This window comes from Temnothorax americanus, unplaced genomic scaffold (assembly GCF_048541705.1).
Source record: "Temnothorax americanus isolate GAGA-0224 unplaced genomic scaffold, ASM4854170v1 Scaffold13, whole genome shotgun sequence".
Taxonomy (NCBI): domain Eukaryota; kingdom Metazoa; phylum Arthropoda; class Insecta; order Hymenoptera; family Formicidae; genus Temnothorax; species Temnothorax americanus.
In genome coordinates, this window is record NW_027509264.1 from 524,671 (window position 1) to 545,551 (window position 20,881).

At 40.3% G+C, this 20,881-nt stretch overlaps 4 protein-coding genes across 6 annotated transcripts in view; 2 read left to right on the top strand and 2 right to left on the bottom strand.

Annotated features, from left to right (window-relative positions):
• Positions 1 to 11,982, top strand: part of Hwt (SH2 domain-containing adapter heavyweight) — a 209,156-nt gene extending 197,174 nt beyond the window's left edge. For 2 of the 3 annotated variants that reach the window (XM_077399958.1, XM_077399957.1), the window contains 3 exons: positions 7,964 to 8,162; positions 8,447 to 8,566; positions 8,690 to 11,591. In XM_077399958.1, the coding sequence (XP_077256084.1) occupies positions 7,964 to 8,162; positions 8,447 to 8,566; positions 8,690 to 8,879 (509 nt within the window). In that variant the 3' untranslated portion in view covers positions 8,880 to 11,591. Of the gene's footprint in view, positions 1 to 7,963; positions 8,163 to 8,446; positions 8,567 to 8,689 lie in introns of all 3 variants that reach the window. The other variant, XM_077399959.1, reaches the window with a different exon arrangement.
• LOC143894009 (chymotrypsin-2-like) overlaps positions 1 to 20,881 on the bottom strand; it is a 144,330-nt gene that overhangs the window by 97,158 nt on the left and 26,291 nt on the right. The gene's annotated exons all lie outside the window — the stretch shown is intronic.
• Positions 11,667 to 16,076, bottom strand: LOC143894096 (uncharacterized). Its single transcript, XM_077400171.1, has 13 exons — positions 15,957 to 16,076; positions 15,775 to 15,888; positions 15,565 to 15,691; positions 15,300 to 15,451; positions 15,058 to 15,219; positions 14,552 to 14,903; positions 14,288 to 14,393; positions 13,842 to 14,220; positions 13,579 to 13,683; positions 13,240 to 13,505; positions 12,923 to 13,168; positions 12,411 to 12,645; positions 11,667 to 12,324 (listed from the first exon to the last, which is right to left on the bottom strand). Exons 1-13 carry the CDS (start codon positions 16,074 to 16,076, stop codon positions 12,256 to 12,258), a joined length of 2,433 nt encoding a protein of 810 aa, XP_077256297.1. The 3' UTR covers positions 11,667 to 12,255.
• On the top strand, positions 17,548 to 20,061 carry LOC143893994 (uncharacterized). The gene is made up of 2 exons (XM_077399945.1): positions 17,548 to 17,660; positions 18,086 to 20,061. The coding sequence occupies exons 1-2, from the start codon at positions 17,622 to 17,624 to the stop codon at positions 19,880 to 19,882; spliced, it is 1,836 nt and encodes a 611-aa protein (XP_077256071.1). The 5' UTR covers positions 17,548 to 17,621; the 3' UTR covers positions 19,883 to 20,061.

The window sequence follows — 20,881 nt, forward strand, 5'->3', positions numbered from 1 at the left end:
ATCCCCCGAAGCTGTATCGTCCGACCTGATGGGACTTGGAACGCGCGTCGTCTACCCTCCGAGTTCCCAAATTGCGAAAGCTCTAATGCGAGAGCTACGAGAACGAGGCTCTCTCGCGCCGCGCGCATTGCCTACGGTCGAGGGAGCCGCAACCTGCGGTGATGCCGATCCGCGAGGGACGACGGTAAATGCTGTTACACGAGGGATAGGCGCTTGGGTTTACGTGCGCTGATGTATAGACCTACCGGGAGTGGTAGCAGGCAGGCGAGAGAAGGAAGGCGCGAGAACGTGGGCGACGGGGAAAAAGAGTGACCAACTATTTTTATCGTCGGTCGAATGTCAATAAAGGCACGAAATGCCCGGTAAATCCGTTTTGCCTGGAAGTTTTACGGGTCCTTGGGAACTGTTCTTTTTTCTCGCCTCGAAGAGCGGTGTGGCGACGATGACCGCGCGACGAGTGATTCCTCACGCCGTGAAATACGCCGACGCGGATTTATTTAATCAATTACGGCCCCCGGGGCTCTAAAGCACGGCACCTCGCTTTAGCGTCGTTGCCTGGGTGATTTAAAGCGTAATCGATTATCACTCGTAGGTTTTTGCCGAGCAGAGGACAAATTACGATTACGGGACGAATTATATTATTTCTTTTACATCGTTATGCGATCGTAAAGATACTAATATATTAAAAAGTTTTCTCTCTAAGGGGGGAAATGCAATTTCCTTTCCGTCTTTTTTAAACAAACGTAATGAAAAAAATTAATTGGATCTTTTACAGAGTTAAATTTCTTCGTTGTCCATTTGACACGAGTGTATGCATTCGTTCGTCAATAAAGTGCGATATGAAGCGATATGAAGCAGACCGAAAATGAAGCGTACGGCGCACTCAATTCCGCCGATAAAAGCTCAGTCATGTCACTCAGTTGCAATCGCTCTTTGAGCAACTAGCTCGGTCGAAAATATGAATAAATAGCCGTCGCCTGTGCACGAAGTTTAATCAACGTGCGGGTAAATACGTGAATGCGACGTGCGCGCGAGCGCGTTCGTCGCGCCGGGTCTTTCCGTTTGTTAGATAACGAAAGTGCGATTGTCGCGTTGCGTTCTCGCGAAACTACATACAATTTATTTCGACTATGGCTGGTCGAACATTTTACTGTGACACGCTCTTCGCCGTTGAATGCACGAGAGACATAAAAAAGCTTTAACGTTTCCGGACACACACACACAGACACAGAGCTACGAGTGCGTTTTAATAACAGCAAAAATTGTGTACCTTGCTTGTGCAACGCGTGATTATGTAATGTCGCGCTCGTATATGCCTCCGAGAGGCTTTTAAAAATTTTATGAATACACGCAAATAAATCCAAATTAAAACGTTACTTGTTTGTTATAAATGTAAAATAAATTTTGTTAAAAAAATGAAAAATATGTGTCATTTTGTGACTGATGCAAAACGCGTTCTCCCACCGCGCGCAATATTCCGCGTCTCGATTTGGCAGTCGGCTGCGAGCGGAATCGAGACCCGTAATATTTTTCCCGGTTGATGGATGTCGGATTCGTAAATTAGCTTTTGAAGAGGGACCAGGAAAAAAGGGAGATATAAGGGAACGAGACGTCGAATGCGTTAGCACGTAATCAGGACCAGATTTCTCCAAAGATATACGCTTTTTTATGCGTTTCGTTGTCGACAATTACTTTTTCGGGAGTGGGTAGCTCTACGGGATGTGATCGATCGGTTTTTCTTTGCCTTCGAATATCGCACATGGCTAGCTGGTCGTCTTATTGGTTTGTCAGTTCGCGAATAGGTCGTCGATCACGATAAGCCATCTTGACCGATGAGGCGATTCAGTTATCACAATCTACATTTTTCCGACACATTTCTACTCATTAGTAATATCATAATTATTAATGTTATTGGCATAATTATATTATTATTGGCTGTTTGATTAGCAGTTATTTATTCATCTTTTTATCATACTTATTGATTCATGTATATTGGATTAAAGATTTATTTCTTTTCGTTAATATATCGACAATACTATCCCAAATATTCTGTCCTAGGCGTCTTTATCTACTTTTTCGAAAACGATGAATGATGCGTCGGTCGAAAACGAGTGTAGATTGATTTTTCCTTCGACGCATTATTTTTATATTTTAGTGGCGTTGACGGACAGCCAACTTCTGGTAGGAAAACAGTGCATTGTGCTTTCAGATAAAAGCCATCGGCTTGTGCCGGTCCATAATACGTTGTAGAGACAGGAGTCGAGGATAAAGCCTAAAGCTACCGCTTTATTCTGCATATGCTCCCCATACAACGGGTTCACACGTTTATACACGGGTGTCAATGTATACGAGTACGTGTCACGGGAGATAGGCGCGTATTGAAAGTATCGGAAATATTACGCCCTACTTGCGACAAGTTTGCACTGTCCCCTTTTTGATCATATCTTTTAAACGTCATCGTTGAAACGACCCTTTTGATAGACGGCATTATCGCACTCGCGGAAATAATTATAATAAATCGAGTAGATCTCGCGAAAGCGAGAAGTAAAGTAGTTTGTATTTCTTGTTCATGCATCGTGCACTTGGGCTGTAAATACATTCGATTTTTTTGCACTATCGCTTTAGTTCGTTTACGACAGCGAAAAAATTGATACTCGCAATCTCGATGAGCACATCTGTCTCGCGCACAGGGCTATTTAATGGCCGACCACGTGAACCCGTAGCTAGTGGCGATCGTTAACGGTCTAGAGAAAAGGGAAGAGGGAGGCAAAAAACTGCATTGACGCGGTGATATCTGGCTCGGTTCGCTTCGTTGGATATACGGGGGAAGGTTTGGCAAACGAGAGAAGAAGCGCGTACACACACAAGACTTCTTCCGGTTGTTTACGACTGAAGTTGTTAAGTGTAACTTACATCAGAGTCTTTGTTTTTCGAGCGTGACGATCTGTATTCTCATCTACCAAATGCGATCCCAGAGTTTCACACAAAAACAGCTTGTTTTTGTAGCTTAAGGATAAATGCCCAAAAGAATAAAAGAAAAGACAAAAGGAGAAGAAATAATATCTAAAACAAAAATCGTGCCTTACTGATTTAATTTACTTTTAAGAGTGAAACATGTTATATATTCGAAAGCATGTTTTTAGAGAATATTGATTTTAACGAAAAATATAGCTTCAACGCGTTTCCTTCGTTTCATTTCTTTGGTCATCGTAATGCGCTAGATCCAATCGTAGAAGTTACGGAGAATACTTATCTAACAATAAGTGTACTATATGCGAGTTGGGGGGTCAGATATCGCGGTGATTTTATGACTGTTTTCGATAGTTCGGCGTGGCCTCGAAAATTCGTTACAAACTACCCTGTTTACTCCATTCCCAATGTGGAAAGATCCGCAATTTCGTGGCTATTCATACACGCAAACCACGTACAGTTTAGTCAACATCGCACGCGCAGTCTACTGACCATTTGGTCCATTTGGTAGTTGGTCAAACTACCACATGAATGATCACGGTTAGAAACTTGATTTTAAAGCTGTCGCGTCGTCATCTTCCGCGACTTCCGCAAGTAGATTCAAATCAGTGTCTTGTGGAAGCGCAGCGACGTGATATAATTTTACATAGTTATAATTTGCATATAGTTCGTTAAATAATAAGAACACTGCGTGCTCGGAGATTATTATAATTGTATAAAATTAAATTTAATAATAACTAGTTATTCTCTTATAGCAACGTACGAAGCTTGTTAACGAAGCAAAATTAAAACGTGGTAGCCCGACGAGCTCCAATTTTCATAGTTTTCTGCAAATGCAGATTTTTAACGACCGTCTTTTTCCTCCGTGAATTTTTATGGTTCGTGAATTTTAGAAGAGCTTGCAAATTGCATGTGTTACGTGCACTCTGTTTCCAAATTCTCCATTCGGAGAGTGGATTTTCTACAAATGTGATGTAGTATGTACTAAACTTCATGTATGATGATCGTCCTAGCTCCGGATAAACACAATTTTATCCTTAACTTCAAGAATCTAACCACGTACTGTTTGCCCGATGTCAGGCGTCGCGACTGTCTGCTGTTATCCATTTGGTACCGATCCAAAATGCCACCGCAGCGCGAACCGCCATTCGGCTGACCATATTTGGACTTTTCTACCGGCAAGTTTCACTAATTCAGATTAACACGTTTTAATGACTCCGCTCGACAGAACACACGAAAACCGCAATAATTAAGCTACTTGCATGTAGATTTTATTTACATTGCTTATAATCTTACATTTACATTGTTTTAAATAATTTTTATTGCCATTAAAAACAAATTGCATTGCTTATCAGTTTTAGGAATTCGTTAGTTTTTCGTATATATCTGCAATTAATTTGTTACTTTAGTTTACATTAAAGCGCGTATCTTTCATGCCATTTCATCTATTCTTTTCGCGATAACTATTATCTACCAGTTTCTCTTTAAGATGACGACAGCAACATCCGTAAAATCTTTAGGGTCGTTATATGCCTCTGCCGGCAGACGAGAGCAAAGACGCGATCAGATGTCAAAGCTAGGACTTCCCAATAACTAACCATGTCATTATCTACCAGTCTTAAAGATCTTAATCATTTCTGATTTTCCTATTTCAAAGAGTTGACATTTCATTATGATATGCGCAAGACTACGTTCTTGATGGTCGAAACTTCGTTCATTTAAAGTAAAATATTATATATATATATATATATATATATATATATATATGTTAGCAATAATATATAATAATTAAAGCAAATAGATTATTACTTATTTACAAACCTTTTACTAGGAATATGCATATGTAATTTTTTTTAACATTTAATATTAAATACTTTATGAACAAGTTTCTGATATCAGAAACGTATGACCACTGTTAGCAAGTTTGATTAACAACTTGAGTTTTCTGGAATTAATAAATAAAAAATGAAAGAGAGTCCCAGAGTGAGTTATTTCGTAAATAAGAAATGTGATCACAGTCAGTAGCGTGGACCGAGGTATCGGTGATCCTTGTACAAATTGTACGAATACCATTCGAATCGTACGATGGAATCGTCTGACGTGCGCTTATCGTACTTCATATTTCATGAGGATCGCGGACGTATCAACTATTCTGAGCAGGTTCGAAGTGTTTGCCACCGCGTCGATAAGGGCCCGTCGACGGAGGGATAGAAGAGCTCAAGGGCGTGTAACTGCAACATCTGTTGGCGGAGAGATCTCGAAGGCCTATCCAGCATAACGGCATCTCGCATCTGTTGTTCGGGAATTTCGGCGCTATTGCAAAATTTCTTCGGGGGAGAGTAGAACCTCGTAACGATTGCCATACAACCTAAAGACGCGTTCGTGGCGAGCCGTCAAGATCGCAAACTCATCGTGAGAGACTGGCGGCTTTCTTCTCCATTTATTTTTATTTTATGTGTGAGAGTTTTCGAAACCAGAGTTTCAACGCGAATATTTTTATATCTGTCGAGTGAAATGATAACCGTAACACAAATATGATCGGTTCAGCAATTCCGTTGAATATTTATCGAAACATTTCGCTTCAAGCGATACGTATGTTTCTTTCCACGCGTTTACCGTTCGCAAACTTTTTCCTCGTAAAACGACAGACTTTACAGTTGCCTACGTGCCGAGCAGCGACTGTGCCGTCATAAGATGTCATCTTCCATTTAATAGCGTCTTGCCACTCAATGGAATCGCCATTGACTCCTTTTTCGAGCGCGTTTGACATGCCGGCTCCCCGAGGCCGTAAATTCGCCAGCGTCGTAAATCTCTGCGGCGGGTTTCACCCTCGATCTCCTTCGCTCGGCAATAAATACGAATCGCTGGGCGCGGGGGTTGCTCGGCTTCTTGGCTCGGCGTCACTCCGAGGAGCGTCCCGCTGCCGACGTCCGGCGATACGCAATACGTCTTGATTTTTTTGCGGGGAATTAAAATTTCCGTTCGCCGACGATACGGTGTGTACCCTCGCGACAGCGAACGGCTGCGAGATTTCCCGCCTGCATACGCCGTCCCTGCTCGGAGCCTCATTCGTGACCAGGAATTTCCCCGGAGACGCGTCTGCGGCGACGCCTCTCGCGTGTCTCCCGTCGAAGGAATATTTTTTGCCCTTCCCAGCTATTTCTCTTCTCTAACTTTCTAACGACGCGCGCAATCACCGTTCCCTTTTCTTCCCGCACTTCGAAACATCATTCAACGAAACTTCGGGGGGTCTTAAGGCAAACGCGCTACGAATTCGTATATGATGATCACAGGCGGAGGAGCTTACTCGTATCCTTGACGTTCCTGTGTACGATCCGGTACCGAACATCTCGACGGCTTTCCCCCATTTCCCGCGGGAGCATGCGGCGGTCGGAAAGCCCGCGAAGAAATTGATTGAGACGTATCTCCGTCAGAGACGGATATTAAAACAGTCTGAGAAGGAAGAGGCAGGGAATAAGGATACGAGTGTCAGGACGAGAAATTACTCGTGGGGTGGGCGCTGTACAAAAGACGAGCTTGGTCGCGGGAGCAAGATTCCAGCAAAGACAAGGACAGAGAAAAACCGTTTACACCGTCTCGTGTCCCGGGGAAAAGGAAAAGGAAAATCAAGCGGATAAATCTGCCGGGCCGATCGCCAGATTGAATTTAATAATACAGACGCACGCAATCTCGTCGAGTAACGCTAGCCGTTCGGCGCCGTTAATGTTTAACCATTCCCGAAACGTGTGTTTCACAAAGAGGAATTGAATAGAAATGGCGCGTGAGAAATACCCACCGGCTTTCGGGTCCTTCTCTCACCGTAATTTGATGTGCGTGTAGAGGATGTTCCAGAACTGGTCGTTTCCACAAATTATATGACAAATTTAAAAACGGCTTTTTCTCAGCGAAAAGTTTGTCAAATATAATTACTTATTGTTACAACAGCTTTTTATGGTACATGTTATTGTATTGAGATTTAAATTTTTCCGAAGGTATAATCTTTTAAAATTAATTATATAATGATTTCTTCCCTCAAAGCTCAATTTGCTAAAATTCTTTCACACCTGATAATTCCGTAACTGCAGATACTTCGTTGGTAATCTATTTGTTTCTTTTCCCGAGACATCGTAAATATCTGCATGTGTTTGCGTGTAGACGAAAGCACTTTGGCGTGCCCTTCGGGCACATTAAGCCGCAAAAGAGGCTAACTCGACGTTACACCTGTCAGAGCAATTTTGTTTTACCTGCGTCATGTACCGCGTCCGAGAAGTCAACCGCTAAGAGATTGCGCCAACAAATGAAATTAGCGTCCTACTATATTCAGGGGCGTTTCCTTGATACGGAGTGTCCTTCGTCGATCATTATCGTCCGCGACGAACCCTCAACCCTGATATTATCAAAGCAAAAAAATCATGCAACTAAAAAATTGGGCACGAACAAACGCTTCGTGGTAGTGCCCTGTCACTTTTATGAAAGATTTTTTAGAAAGCAATTTTATGTCTTACGTTTGTCAAATCATACAAATACGCAAATCATGCTACTGTTTCACTTAATTTTAATATTATTATTACACAACAGTTTGCCAGTTATTTTTATAATATATTGTCGTTTATCATCATTCATAATAATTATTTGATGCTATTGATGTTAAATATCAGTTTATTAGATCCTAATCTAATCTCAATCATTAGCAAAGGATGTCATCCACAAAAAAATTGTTACCGGATTATCAATATTAATTTATCACTGAAGACAGTGGCAAAATAATATCAATAAGCCCGTAACAATTTTTCATGAATGACGCATCAGCTTAATCCGCTCGTTATTGGGATAGATTTCGACGTATATCCAAGTTCTGATTTGTAGCAATTATTAAGGGATCGTAAAGCCTGCGACGATAGATCGCCGAGACAACTCCGTATAGTCGGTATATCATCGGTGTTTACTGGCGGGAGTTCCACGATGCGTCTAACTGTCGGGTGACTCATTTCAGGCGGCGGTCTGGCGCGCCCGAAGATGACTCTAAATCTAGATGCCGGTAGTAACACGGCGGGAACGAGCAGTGGGAATCTGAGTGGTCAATTGGTGCCGAAGAAACCCGGTGGCCTGAGCCTCGGCTTACCGCTGGAAATCAGCACCGCACGAATATCGGCCGATCTGGTTGACGTGGAGCTTCCGTTGGAGAGACAAGGGTGAGTGTTTTGTCGCCTTTCATTGTGCTACTTCAAAATAACTCTATTTTTGCGCGAGTTTTCGAGGCCGTAGCGTTACCGCTAATGTACAGGTTTTACATGACTCGAATATCGCTAATGAGCTTGTTAACATTTTCAAAATTATGCGTTCTTATTCTCATTCACGCGCTCATACTTGTTCATTTTTAAATTTTCGAAAAATACATTCCGCGGAATGTTTTCGTTTGTTAGAATTTTGTGGATTAAAAGGCAGGTGAGTTTTAAAGAGAAATTTTTTTATTTAGATGGTATCACGGTTCTATCACACGCATCGAGGCGGAGGGCCTTCTGCGAGTTCACCAAGAAGGAAGTTATCTGGTGAGGAACAGCGAGTCGACCAAACAAGATTATTCTCTATCTCTAAAGTAAGTGGCACATAAGTGAACATTTTCACACATCCGATAATTTACGATTGACCTAATATTCATTGAACATTATGGATTCTCTCGAGTGCGGGTCATCTAATTGTGTCGTTGTAATTGTTTCAGGAGCGCCCGCGGCTTCATGCATATGCGCATCCAGAAGAACGAAGAGCTGAATGCTTACATTCTGGGGCAGTTTAGCAAACCGTTCGAGAACATACCGGAAATGGTCCGTCATTTCAGCGTGAATCGTCTTCCGATACGCGGTGCCGAGCACATGTGTCTCCTGCATCCGGTCATAGTTCAGCTTTTGTAGCGCATCTATCGTAGCGCCATTTAAGGCGCTGAATAGCTCTTTTGATAATCCGGTTTCTTTTCCCCCGACGAATGCCGAAGCGCGCGCGATTGCAATGAACGATAAGTTTGATACCCGCGAACGAGATGTAGAAAGTATTATTCTCGAACGAGGGAGTCTTCCGAACGTCCGTGAGACGCGGTTGACTTCCGCGAGGATCCTCCGTATCAATTCGCATTCTGGTTGGATGAACCGTTCCGCACGAAGAGCGCCAGAGATAATGGACAATAATGGCATTGACGGGGAAATACCGCTTCGCCGTGAAATATTAGGGGGAGTACGAGTACAGTACAAAAATATAAACGGTGACTGAGCGAAGCTGCTCAACGATACACAGTGCGATCGATTAGATGAAAACGTCCGGGTCTGTGCAATTCCTTGCGAGATGCCAGTTTTTAAGCTATATGTGTGAAGAATCTCAGGTCGCTCCAAGTGGGGATACCTGCTCATGAACGTCGTCTTTTTGACAACACTTTATTTTCGCATGTCTATAGCCGAGAGTCCAAGTTTTTATTGCACAATAAAATTAAAAATTGGTAGGGACGGCGAGTGCCTATCCCATCCCTCTTTCTTTTCCTCTCGGACTCGAAAGCGTAAAGATCGGTGTCCAAATGCTTCGTCTTCCTCAAAACATCGCGCAAACCTACCTCATAGGCAAACGCATACATCGCGGCACGATATAGAAGCGGTACCAGAAATTACAGTAATGAGAGTTAGAGAACGAAATTACTTGAAACGGATATGAATTCGATGCAGTGATGACCATCAATAACTCTCAAAGAATAATGAATTCGGGATTGACGATTCTAGTAGGATACGCGTAGGATTCTCGAGGATGTTTTTCCCGGTTGTTCCTTGAATCCGCGGTTCATATGCGAATTCTACGAAAGAAATCTTTAAATGGGATCAGAAACGCTGTTTTACGAAATGGTATAATTTAAGTAAGAAGGAAAGGTGCGCGTATTTAAATTCACACAGAGTGCCGCGTGGAAGCAGCCCGACGTGGCGTGAGCTGAAAGCCAAAGTAAAACTAATCCTAATATCCAGTCGAGGGATAGAGCAGAACTAAGAAGCGGATACGCGCAGCGAGCGCGAGTAAAATGCCAAACTTTACTTCTAATCGTAATCATTTAGTAAAGGTTCAGTTGTCCGTCTCGTCGTTGATAAGTGATTAAATAGGCTTAGAACGATAAGCGAGCGTACGACAGTCAGAAGGTTCCGCGTAACTTCGTGAAATAATAAAAATTGCGAGTCGAAAAAAATAATAATGAATGTTTTTGCAAAACAACGCGACCGACAAGAAACGGTCGGAATAAACGCGAGGAAAGTGGAAAAAAACGATAGTGATCGACAGTCTGAACCATCGATGGCTCGTTATCCGAGTCATCCGTCCGAGAAACTAGACGGAGTCACTCGCGGAGGAGATTTTTGCGATAGGATGCAACCGATACATATTTTTTCATGTGATATTAATTTGTTACAGAGATAGCCTAGTTTCACCTGTGATCTGTTACTTAATTCCTTTTGTCCGCGTGCGCGTCGGCGTTCTCGCGCGATTGCACGCGATAATGATAATAAAATAAATTAAACTTGCTATTATTATTACGTAGAATCAGCAACGACGCGTCACTCAGACGCGATGACGAGACGTCCGTGGTGTTACAATAATTTTTCGAGTTAGAAATTCGATTCGCAGAGGTTGTGAGCGAATTTTCGTTGGCCGAGCAAGCAAGAAAAATTTTGCTATTAAGTAGTGACATAGGGAATCTACGGCGAGAAGTAGCGAGTGCCAGCACCGTGTTGTAAAAATTGTCATAGCCGAAAGCCTCGTTTGATCGTTTAACCGTTTAATCGGTATACACGAAAAAGCAAAGCATTAGTTTTCTAATTAAAAATATTTAAATTTCGCACTCGCAGGAATACTTGAATTATGAGCGAGGCACTCTCTACTTTCGCGTCTAATTAGGTTGAGTGTAATTCATGCGTCGTACTGTAAGCTGCCAGTATTATTAACTGTAATCGATAATGCATATCCATATATGTTAATGTTTAAGACATTATATTGTCTCTATAGCCCGATCATTGAAACTATAATCTATATACATATATTTATTTCTCCTATTATATTTATTGCATTGTATCGTTGAGTATGATGATAAGGATGAAGTTTCTGTGCGCCATTAATTTAATTGCGAGATCATAGAGCTGTATACCTATAGTAATTCTAGACTTCGTACACGTAGAGTAATATTATTTGTCGAAAGGCAGTACCGTAAATTATATGGTAGACTAACTTGTAGATACTTCCTGTACCTTGAAATTTGTATGAAGTAGGATTTAGATTACGTAATATATACATAAATATATATTATTATAAATGATTATACTAGCGCGCATAGTTCTCGTTTGTAGGATATACATAAATTAAGGTCTAGCGAAAGCGGGGTGAGTCCAATAAATATCTTAAGCGCTATGCACGCCCTTTACGTAAAAAGGGATGTCTCGGACGGCAATGTGCAATATTCTGACGCGGTCTTGTACGGCCGTAAACGTGAAGTGCGATCCAATATTTTTGTTTTAGTAAGCAAACCACCGATGTTCCAAATCGACTTCACTACATAATCTTGTGTACTCTGGAAATTTCTCTTAATAATAAAATAGTTAATAACTCCAGTTTAGTCACGACAGTCGCAGTTTTACCGTCTTTTCAATTTTAGATAACCCAAGAAAGTCTTTTACACATGAGAATAGAAAATTTTGTGTAAACATTTTTATAAGATTGTACAATGCGTATCGTTTCGAAAAAAAACTATAAAAGCATTGATATCAATTGAATTATATCAGTTATATAAATTTTCTCTGTGCTTTGTATATTTTCAAATTATTTAATTTATTCTATTTCTATATATCTCTTCGTCAGTTTTGTGTAAGGTAATCTCACTCTGAAGTCCAGCTGGAACAAGTGGCGGACGGTCACCATTTTCTTGTGGAGATGTCACTTGGTGCGTTTCTGTCTGTGCCGAATCAAACATTGTAATTTATTTAAATAAAACTGCATAAAGAGCAATTAAATTTAAATATCTTAAACGTTATTTAAGTTTCATTAACACATGTAATATACCAATTTCTCTTCCGGTTCCGATACTTTCGGTTCTTTCGATTGTTTCCTTGAGTTTCGCTTTTCTGTAATTCGCGATAAGAGAATACGATAGATGTACGCAGATCGCGTAACACAACAATATAACAATTATAATAATTACATAAAAATATTTAATTATACATATGGTAACTTTCTGTCAAATACGGTAAACTCGCTGAATGCAAAGTGTTGTATTATTCACTCACGGTTTCCAGCGCTATTTCGTCGGGATGTCAGAGATTTACGAGGCGCAGTCGAAGCACATTCCTGAGAGAATTGTGAAAGTGGAATGGTAAATTTCGCGAAATGAGTATGTGAATTAATTATGACAGCTAGATCATCTTGATATTCACCGAGGGTCCAGTTTCCTCGCTAATCTGGCTTTCCCAACAATCTAGCCCGCAGACGTCCTTACCCGGCATGCGCCGACTGCGATACATTTTACCGTCTTTCCCTCTTACCACCCCGTCCGTTAATTGTATCGCTTCCGGTCCCCATTGAGTAAGGAAATGTCCCGTTCGCATGACCCTTTGCTGAGGAGTCGTAATCGTATGACTCCCGCCGCAGTAACGATTGCAGAGATGATCTCTAGTGCATCAAACTTATTAAACTTAAGGAAATAACGTTTATCATTAAGCTATTTAAAAACTCTGGTAGCTATTAACTTTACAGTTGTAATATTGAGAAAAAGCAAGAGAATTTTTTGCTATAAAAAGAACATATTTCAATATTATTTCAAATATTGACATTTAAATATTAAATATTATTATTAATATTTTTATCAATATCAGCTTATAACATATTTATTTTTTGAGATGTAATATTTTCTCGAGATTCTGTGGTCGGACGAAACGATATCAGTTACCTAGGAGTCCTCGCGAGCATCTCTTCCTTCGTTTTCATCTTTTTGGTCTCCTCTTGCATCACTGCTTCAAATTGGATCATATTTCTGCTGTGAGGCAATCTTCTCTGTTGTTTTCTGACTTTGTCCAACTCGTACGTTAGATAAGGTTTCATGCTGGTAGTGCATGGTAACGGTTCAGCGCGAAACCTACCGAGCTCGTCTGTCTTCATTACAACATCCTTGTCGCACGATATACATTGAACGTCTCTAAATAAAAGAGATGGGAGTCGACAGTCTCGTGTTGAAGTCTTATTTGCGAGCCCCCCTAAAATGTTTACCTAAGCAGCTTTTTCGTTCCTGCAGCCTCGATCTCCCGTCTCGCTTCAATCATAATCTTTAACTTTTCTTGAAGCGATTTTAATTTATTGTTCACGAAATCCTTCAGTGGCATCATTTCGACTTTATCCATCTTCGCGGCGATTTCATTCTGCACCTCATCAAGCGCTTGTTGCCAAATCGATTCTTGCTTCGTCAATTTGTCGATTGCTTCCTCGAGACCACGAGCGAGATCATCGCAGGCAGCATCAAATTGATCATGTGATACCTACAGTAATTTTTATAGTACTTTAATCTGCATCAATAATGAGTGTGTCAGCGAATTTGGTAATGCTTTATACCTTTCTGTTCACAGTTTGAGCATCGGCTTTGTCGGCCAAAGCATCTTCAAGATCCTCTTTGTTTGCTTTGACAGTTTTTAAAAGTTCTATTTGTTCCAGTAGTGTCTGTCAGTGTTATTATCAATTATGATCAATACGATAATTCAAATAAATTATATTATATTAAACACGAAGTAGCTGCTCTTACATAATCTAGACTTAAATACTATTTAAAAGATTAACAATGCTTTAATTAGTCTTATTTTATTATCTAAAGCTCGTACGCTAATGTGCGTTTCTTGTTTTTCCTTGTCATCGAGCAATCTGTCCATCGCTTGTCCAATTTTCTCCATATCCGTTTCAATTTCTTGCACTTTTGCAACGAGTTTGTTAATGCTGACTTCATCTGTCTTCTCGACTTCTTGCATACTATCCACTTTTTCTAACAAATTTCCAACTTCCGTCTCCAATACAACTACGCGTTGGGTAACATCAATCAAAGCTTTGTCATGTGTTGTTTCTACACTTTTTATAGCTTCCAGGCATTGTTCCAAGTTTACGACATCACTCACTTCAACTATTTTTTCTTCATCTTTAATCGGTTCCCTAACAACAGGTTTTTCTTCCACCAATGACACATCGACAGTCGTTGTTGGTATTTCTCTATCTATGTTCAAAGATAATATATGCGTAATAAAATATAATAAAAATGAATATAAAAATTCTCAACGTACGTGCAACTCTTTTGTCAAGATCTTGCAAGTCTTGTTGTATACGAGTTACATCCGTTTTTAATGTAGTAACATCTTGACGTATTTTTGCTATAACAGCACCATCTAAATATATTTTTTAATATATATTTATATTAGTAATTTTCAATATATTTTCAAATTAAAACAACAACTACCACATTACATATTTATAAACGATTCAAGTAACAACATCTTCAACATTGGACTAATTTTTATATTAATTAAATCATTAAGCTTGTTACTCAGAGGTGCTACTAGAGGAGCGAGCTTTTCAGGTGTTGTTTTGCGTATTTTATCAACTGCCACTTTAGAGACTTCATTTTCTTCTTTTTCACGGTGTGGTACTATCACATCGTTAGTTGTTATGATTTTTGCTGCTTCTATTTCTTCTTTTTCTTCTACTGCTGCTACATCAATACCAGTAGTTGGCACGGGTATACCTTCGGTTAACATGTCAGTAATTGTTTGCAGATTGATAAGCCATTGCTCCATCTTGGAGACTTTATCTTCGAGTTCATCCAATCTCGCGTTAATCAAAGATGTGTCTGCTATGACAGTATCGCCTTTGATTACATCTTGTACCATTGCCGTGAGCTGTACCAATAATTTAATAAGTTAATAAAATTAAGTTTAATATTTTAACGTTTTAAGAAATCTTAACTTTCATTATTTTCTTTTATCAAACTATTAACGGTACGGAGTGTAAATATCATCCGCGAAAAGTTTACGAGATTAGTAAGCAGTATACCTTATCGATACCTTGTTCGTTAGCGTCCAATCTCTTATTAATGTTAATAAATTGCCACACATCCGCGGCGGGATCTGTGATTTTGTCCTTTAAACGTTCGACTACTTCTGGAGACGTAGACATGTCCTCCAAAGCTTGATACCGTTGCTGCAGCTGTTTCACCTGTTCATTAAATTATTACTGAATAAATTACATTGTCATCGTACATAATGTTAATTCTAAAAATAATTTGTCCTACGCACAGATTGTTTAAGCTCTTCGAACGCCAATGCTGTAGGAGGAGAGCCATTTACGACAGTTACGACCGTCGGAGCTTCGGGGACTTTCTCAAGATCTATTTGTGGCCTCACATCATTCGTCACTTTCAAAATTTCCTCTGCAGGCGGTTGAATATCTGAATCAAGTTAAATCTACTTTGTTATATAGCATAATTTATAATTAATTAAAAATATAACTGAAAATATTAAATATATCTAAAAATAAACAACAAAAATCACGAGTTTGTACCGTCTGTAAGTACATCGGCGTCTGCGCCATCGTCTCTTCGAATTCGTTGCACTTCGCCGATAGCATCGGTAATATCATACTCGTGAAGCTGAGGAGCAGGGCTGGGCTTCAAGGATGTTACCATCCTCTGCAATAGCTCTCACGCGAACATAAGAAAAAGAATTGCTACTTTCCTTTTTTTCCAATTACTCGGGATATTATTTTTCTTACTTTAATGCGATCCGCGTTTTCACCACGGAATTCAACTTTGGTAGCCTGCAAATTTATTTGATGCAACAAGATATGGAGGAAACTATGAAGAATATTAAAATTAACCGCGCCAACCTGAAATCAATAACTTTATTAATCGCTTTATCTATAATGTAAATGATGGATAATTGCTATTGTTTTACCTCCGGTGCTCCGAGAGCAAGATCGAGCATTTGAGGAAGAGAAATTTGCAGGCTAACAACATCGATGCTGTTGTTAGCTGCTATTGGTGCTTCCGGCAATTGGGCAATTCTTGCAGCCATTTTGTATAATATTAATTTTTTTCAGAAATTACATGAGAATCATAATTACATTTAACTTCTTGTTCATTAAACACAAGTGCGGTTATTGTGAAAGATATTGACTGAATTGTCAATTTTGAAAATTAATTGCCTTCCGTTCCTATATTCATCCCTTATCCGGTAGATCAAGGGAGGTGAAGTTGTGTCTATATCTCCACAGTTGGCGCCACAAATATGGTCGACAAGTAGCGTGCCCCTATGGAAGATATTTGTATCTCTCAGTAGTTCTTTTTATTCATTAAAAGTTTCAAAGAATCTCTTTATTATTTTTTTACTTACCTTTATGCAAATAAAATAACACTTGAAATTTAATTAAATATCACTACTGTCTTTGTTATTTGCTTAAGAAATGAGTATTCAAATAATACGTTATTTAATCGTTATTAATTATTTTGATTCATATTTTATATATTTGGCGTATACATAGATATATATATAATAATTTGGAATAGTGTGTCCATAATATTATCATCAAACAAAATGATTTTTTAAACAACATAATATTTTGTGAAAATATTATAAAACAATAAATAAAATATACCTAGTGCGCAATCTAGGCATATTTTTCAATCATCTCCGTTGATCAAATATCATCGATACGACGGGTTAATGAAACAGTAATTCAGTGCGCGTCGTTTCTCCACAAACAGGCTCGGTTTATTTAACTGCACGTGGCCGATAGACCGAAATGTGAAATAGAATCAAGCTAGGCTACACTACCGCAGAGATTACATCGAATCGTATATATTTTATCGAGTTCCCGGATATGATATTCTTGAACGTTTCCGTTAGACTATCTATAGATACGATCAATGTCAGCTCGATCGTGTATTTAGTATTTATACGCTCGCATATCAATCCTGCGACGATGATGAATCCTCCCGTATATCGAGAAGATAAATTAGAATTATCATACTTCCCTAATCGGTTCGTACACGAACCAGAGACAGTGCAAATAAGTCATTTCGGACTAAAGATGGAAACTATAATAAAATTAAATGACGTCGAATATTTATAGTTTCGACTATAAATATTTTTCCACTCTGAAGAACTTGGCCTGCAGTGTGCAAAGTAATCTTAAAACAGTTAAACTATAAAATCTAGAAAAATCTATTTTCAAAGACAGATCTATTTCTCCTTCACGTTCTTTCACCATCGAGATATTTGGCGAAATATGGAGAAGATTCTGTATATCAAGTATCGTTCTATAAGCGAATGATTCAGCAGCAGTGATTACACTGTATATATAGCTGCGGTTTCAAATTACCTATGATAAAGCCGGCATTGACGATGTTTGAGTTACATTGTTTGATCGCCAGGTGAATGTTTAACCGTGAGTAATGTCAGCATTCTTGATGGCCGGACATCTCTCGGTATTCGATAGCAGGCGGTAACGTCGTTCTTATATGATTTACTCGTTCGTCAGGTGAGCGACAGCCCCCTTTCCGTCTTCTTTCGCGATTTCCCCGGCCACCTTGTCAGTGCGGCGGCAGTCGCAGTTCTGAAATGATGTATACGTCGAAGGAAAGATACGCTGTAGTGACGGTGAGTGTGGACAATTCAATTTTAAGACGCCGTTTTATATTCGCCGTTATTAGTCTGTTACATCGCTCCTCAAATATTGACGTATCTCTGTTCGCCAGTTCGCGGCAGATTTAATTTCGGCTTTTATCCTGTGTGTATAACTAGCAGACTGTCAGTTGGAGTATAATATATTCGAGTTAGAGAGAAATCCATTTCCACACGCAGAATCCGAGTCGATTCCACGCGTTCCACGATTGTCTCCCGATTGTTTCGGCACGAAACGCGCCCGGACATGCGCACGCATTTAAAATGCATCGAACAATAATTTCATAGCCCTGAACGAATCCGAAATGTTGTAGTCTAGCTGAAACAAACTCTCAGATGCTTCGTATTATAAATTATTCACCGAGCAAACATCCGGTATTTTAACTTGAATCTCTTTTCAGTTTCTTCTTTTTACTCTGAGTCACGGCAATCCATTCCGGCAGCGATACAATACTGCGATATCGCCACTTTTGTGGCATCTCGTGCCACCCTGGGAATACATGCTACGCGAGATTATCCTGAAATCGGTCACCCCGTCGCCGTCGGATGCCAATGTGCCCCATAAGCGCCCGTTGGACGCTTCCTACTACGGCGGGCCGATCGCCGCGAACGACGACGAGAATGCCATTCTATCGCGCGGAAACGTTTATCGTCTGCTAAACGGCCACTGGATGCTATGCCAGGACGGCTGCATCGACTGCGAGCCATGCGCAGTTCAAGAGAGTCCCTTATTCACGTGGATTCTGCAGAGAATCAAGCAACCACCAAATTCCGAGGAAACGCGACATAATCTCCAGCTGACGATAATGCCGCAAGCGGACGATCACTTCCACGCCAGCAATCTCTGGCCGAATTATTACGTTTACGTGACACCACAGGGGAAACGAGCGCCGACCCCGACGATTAGAACGCAGCACGACAACGGTCCGGAAAGTCCCCTGCCTAGTCTCGAAAATAGTTTCTCTGAGCATCATCATCGATCAAAGGATCTCTGGCGGTTGACGGAACGAGACTCGAACGCCGACTGGGACGGGACGCCGCAAGAGGATAACCGCGCTACTGTTCAAGAGAACGTGAGCACCGAAAAGACCGAGAAAGAAGAATCGATCGAGCTGAAGCATGGACTTAGGAATATGAGACCACGACATCGACCGAAACCCGTGGAAAAAGTCGCGGAAGAAGCGAATCAATTGGCACCGAGATTGATCCTGGGAACCGATCAAAAAGGTCAGAAGCACTTGGTTCACGTGGTGCCGGCGGATTATCCGACGACTACTATGTCGCCCGCGATTTCTCTTCCTCCGGATTACCCAACGTCGTCGCAGTTTGTGGAAAGTCAGGCGACACACTCAAACAATTCGATCCCCGAACGCGAAAGGCAAACTTATCAACGGATATTTCACAGAGTTTTCGACTCCTTGAACACGCACAGACGATCGATCGAAAATTTCCTCGAGTCACCGGACAACGCAGATGGCCATCGACTATCTTCCTCGATGGACAATATGGAAGTCGCTGGATTTTCTTGGAATAATCGCGATATAAATCATAAGAACGCTAATTTTGACTCGTTGCATCTTAATGATGCGCTGCTCTCGTCTTTTTATGGAAATGAAGGTAGAACGAAAAAGAATCAGCAATATAGAAACAGGTATGATTACGATCATACGAGGCAGAACAATAATGATTATTACACAGCACATCAAGATGTGAATCAAGCTAAGATGTCGCGTCGTCAGTCGCAAAAGAGTTTTAATTTGGACTTTGACAGACAACGGCGAAGAGTACGTATCAAGCCGTATTTTGTTAACAATAAAAATATTTCAAAGATAAATTCATCGGTGTCGTCGCCAAGTTTGGACAATTATTCGGTAAATGCTATTCAGAAATCTGGTTCTAGTAATGGTTTTGTTATAAATCCCGCGAAACAAATTGATCTAAATGACGCGTTTGTTGAGAAAGCACGTAACAATTCCATGGAATCGAGTTCGATAACGATAAAACGCGAGAACGGACAATTGTTCGAGTTAGAAAGGCAGCGAAGTGGCGATGTTAATCGTGAATTCGAGGCTTCGCACCATGCTTTCAGAGTAATTGTTACTACCGAGTCGCCGGTAATTCAAAGCGAACACGAAACTTTAAATCGCACTACGGTATTACAAATAACTACTTCGAAGACATTCGTTAATAGTTCGTAATCATTGGTCAGAAAGAAAGACTAATTGCGACAGAGATGAAAGTTATATACATATATAACTATAATGATCGTAATTATACGTTTATATAATTGTAGAATAGTTTGCATATGCTTTACTGATTATGTATAATATTAAAATATATCACGTTTATATTCTCTCATAAATAAAAATACATCAATACATGATTTTAAAGCTTATTACTTCAAGGTAATTTAATTTTTTTATCAAAGATTAATTAGAAGCTCATTAAAATATGCAGTTACATGAGAATGGAAAAACAAAATGTACATTAAAAGAATGTAATAAGACGCGATATTTGTTACAAATTTTGCAAAATTATGATTTTGTGTTAAAAATGAATGCGTAATGTACATCACAGAATTAGTTGGCAGAGCATGTTATTGTAATTTAAAGGCACATGTGCCCTCATCCTATAAACATAGATATGGCTGGAACTCGCGAGAGAATCGAAGGATGCGTGCGAGGGGAAGAAGATAGGTGCTCGGTTTGGAAAACAGGGATAGGCTGACGCTTATATTATTAATTAAAGAGGATGCGGGTTCAAGCGTGGGGGAGGAGATCGGATAATGCAGGTAGTGCCGGGCTGCGAAGAGGGGCGAGGGAGCGAGCCTGTGTTTCTTGTCTAATTATCTATCCTCCCGTCCTGGCCGACCTGCCATGTTCACTTTCTACGTCTAGTAGTTACTTCCATCAACCCATCCTCTATCTCTTTCTCTTTCTTTCTCTCTCTACAGTTGCTTTTCCTTCTTGACTGCGTGTTCTTCTTTGCGTCCATTTGCTCTCTTCTCTCCATTAGCATCTCAGTAGAGACCATGAAAGACAGACAGCCCTGTGCAACTTCTCTATGCGTTCTTAATTTTAATTTATCTATTCGCCTATGCTGATAAATGAGCAAGTCGCCCCGAGGATCGACAGGCTTCCGAAAGTTTTTAATTAGATCGCCGCTTCTTCCTTCCTTGATGATCAACCGTTCTGATG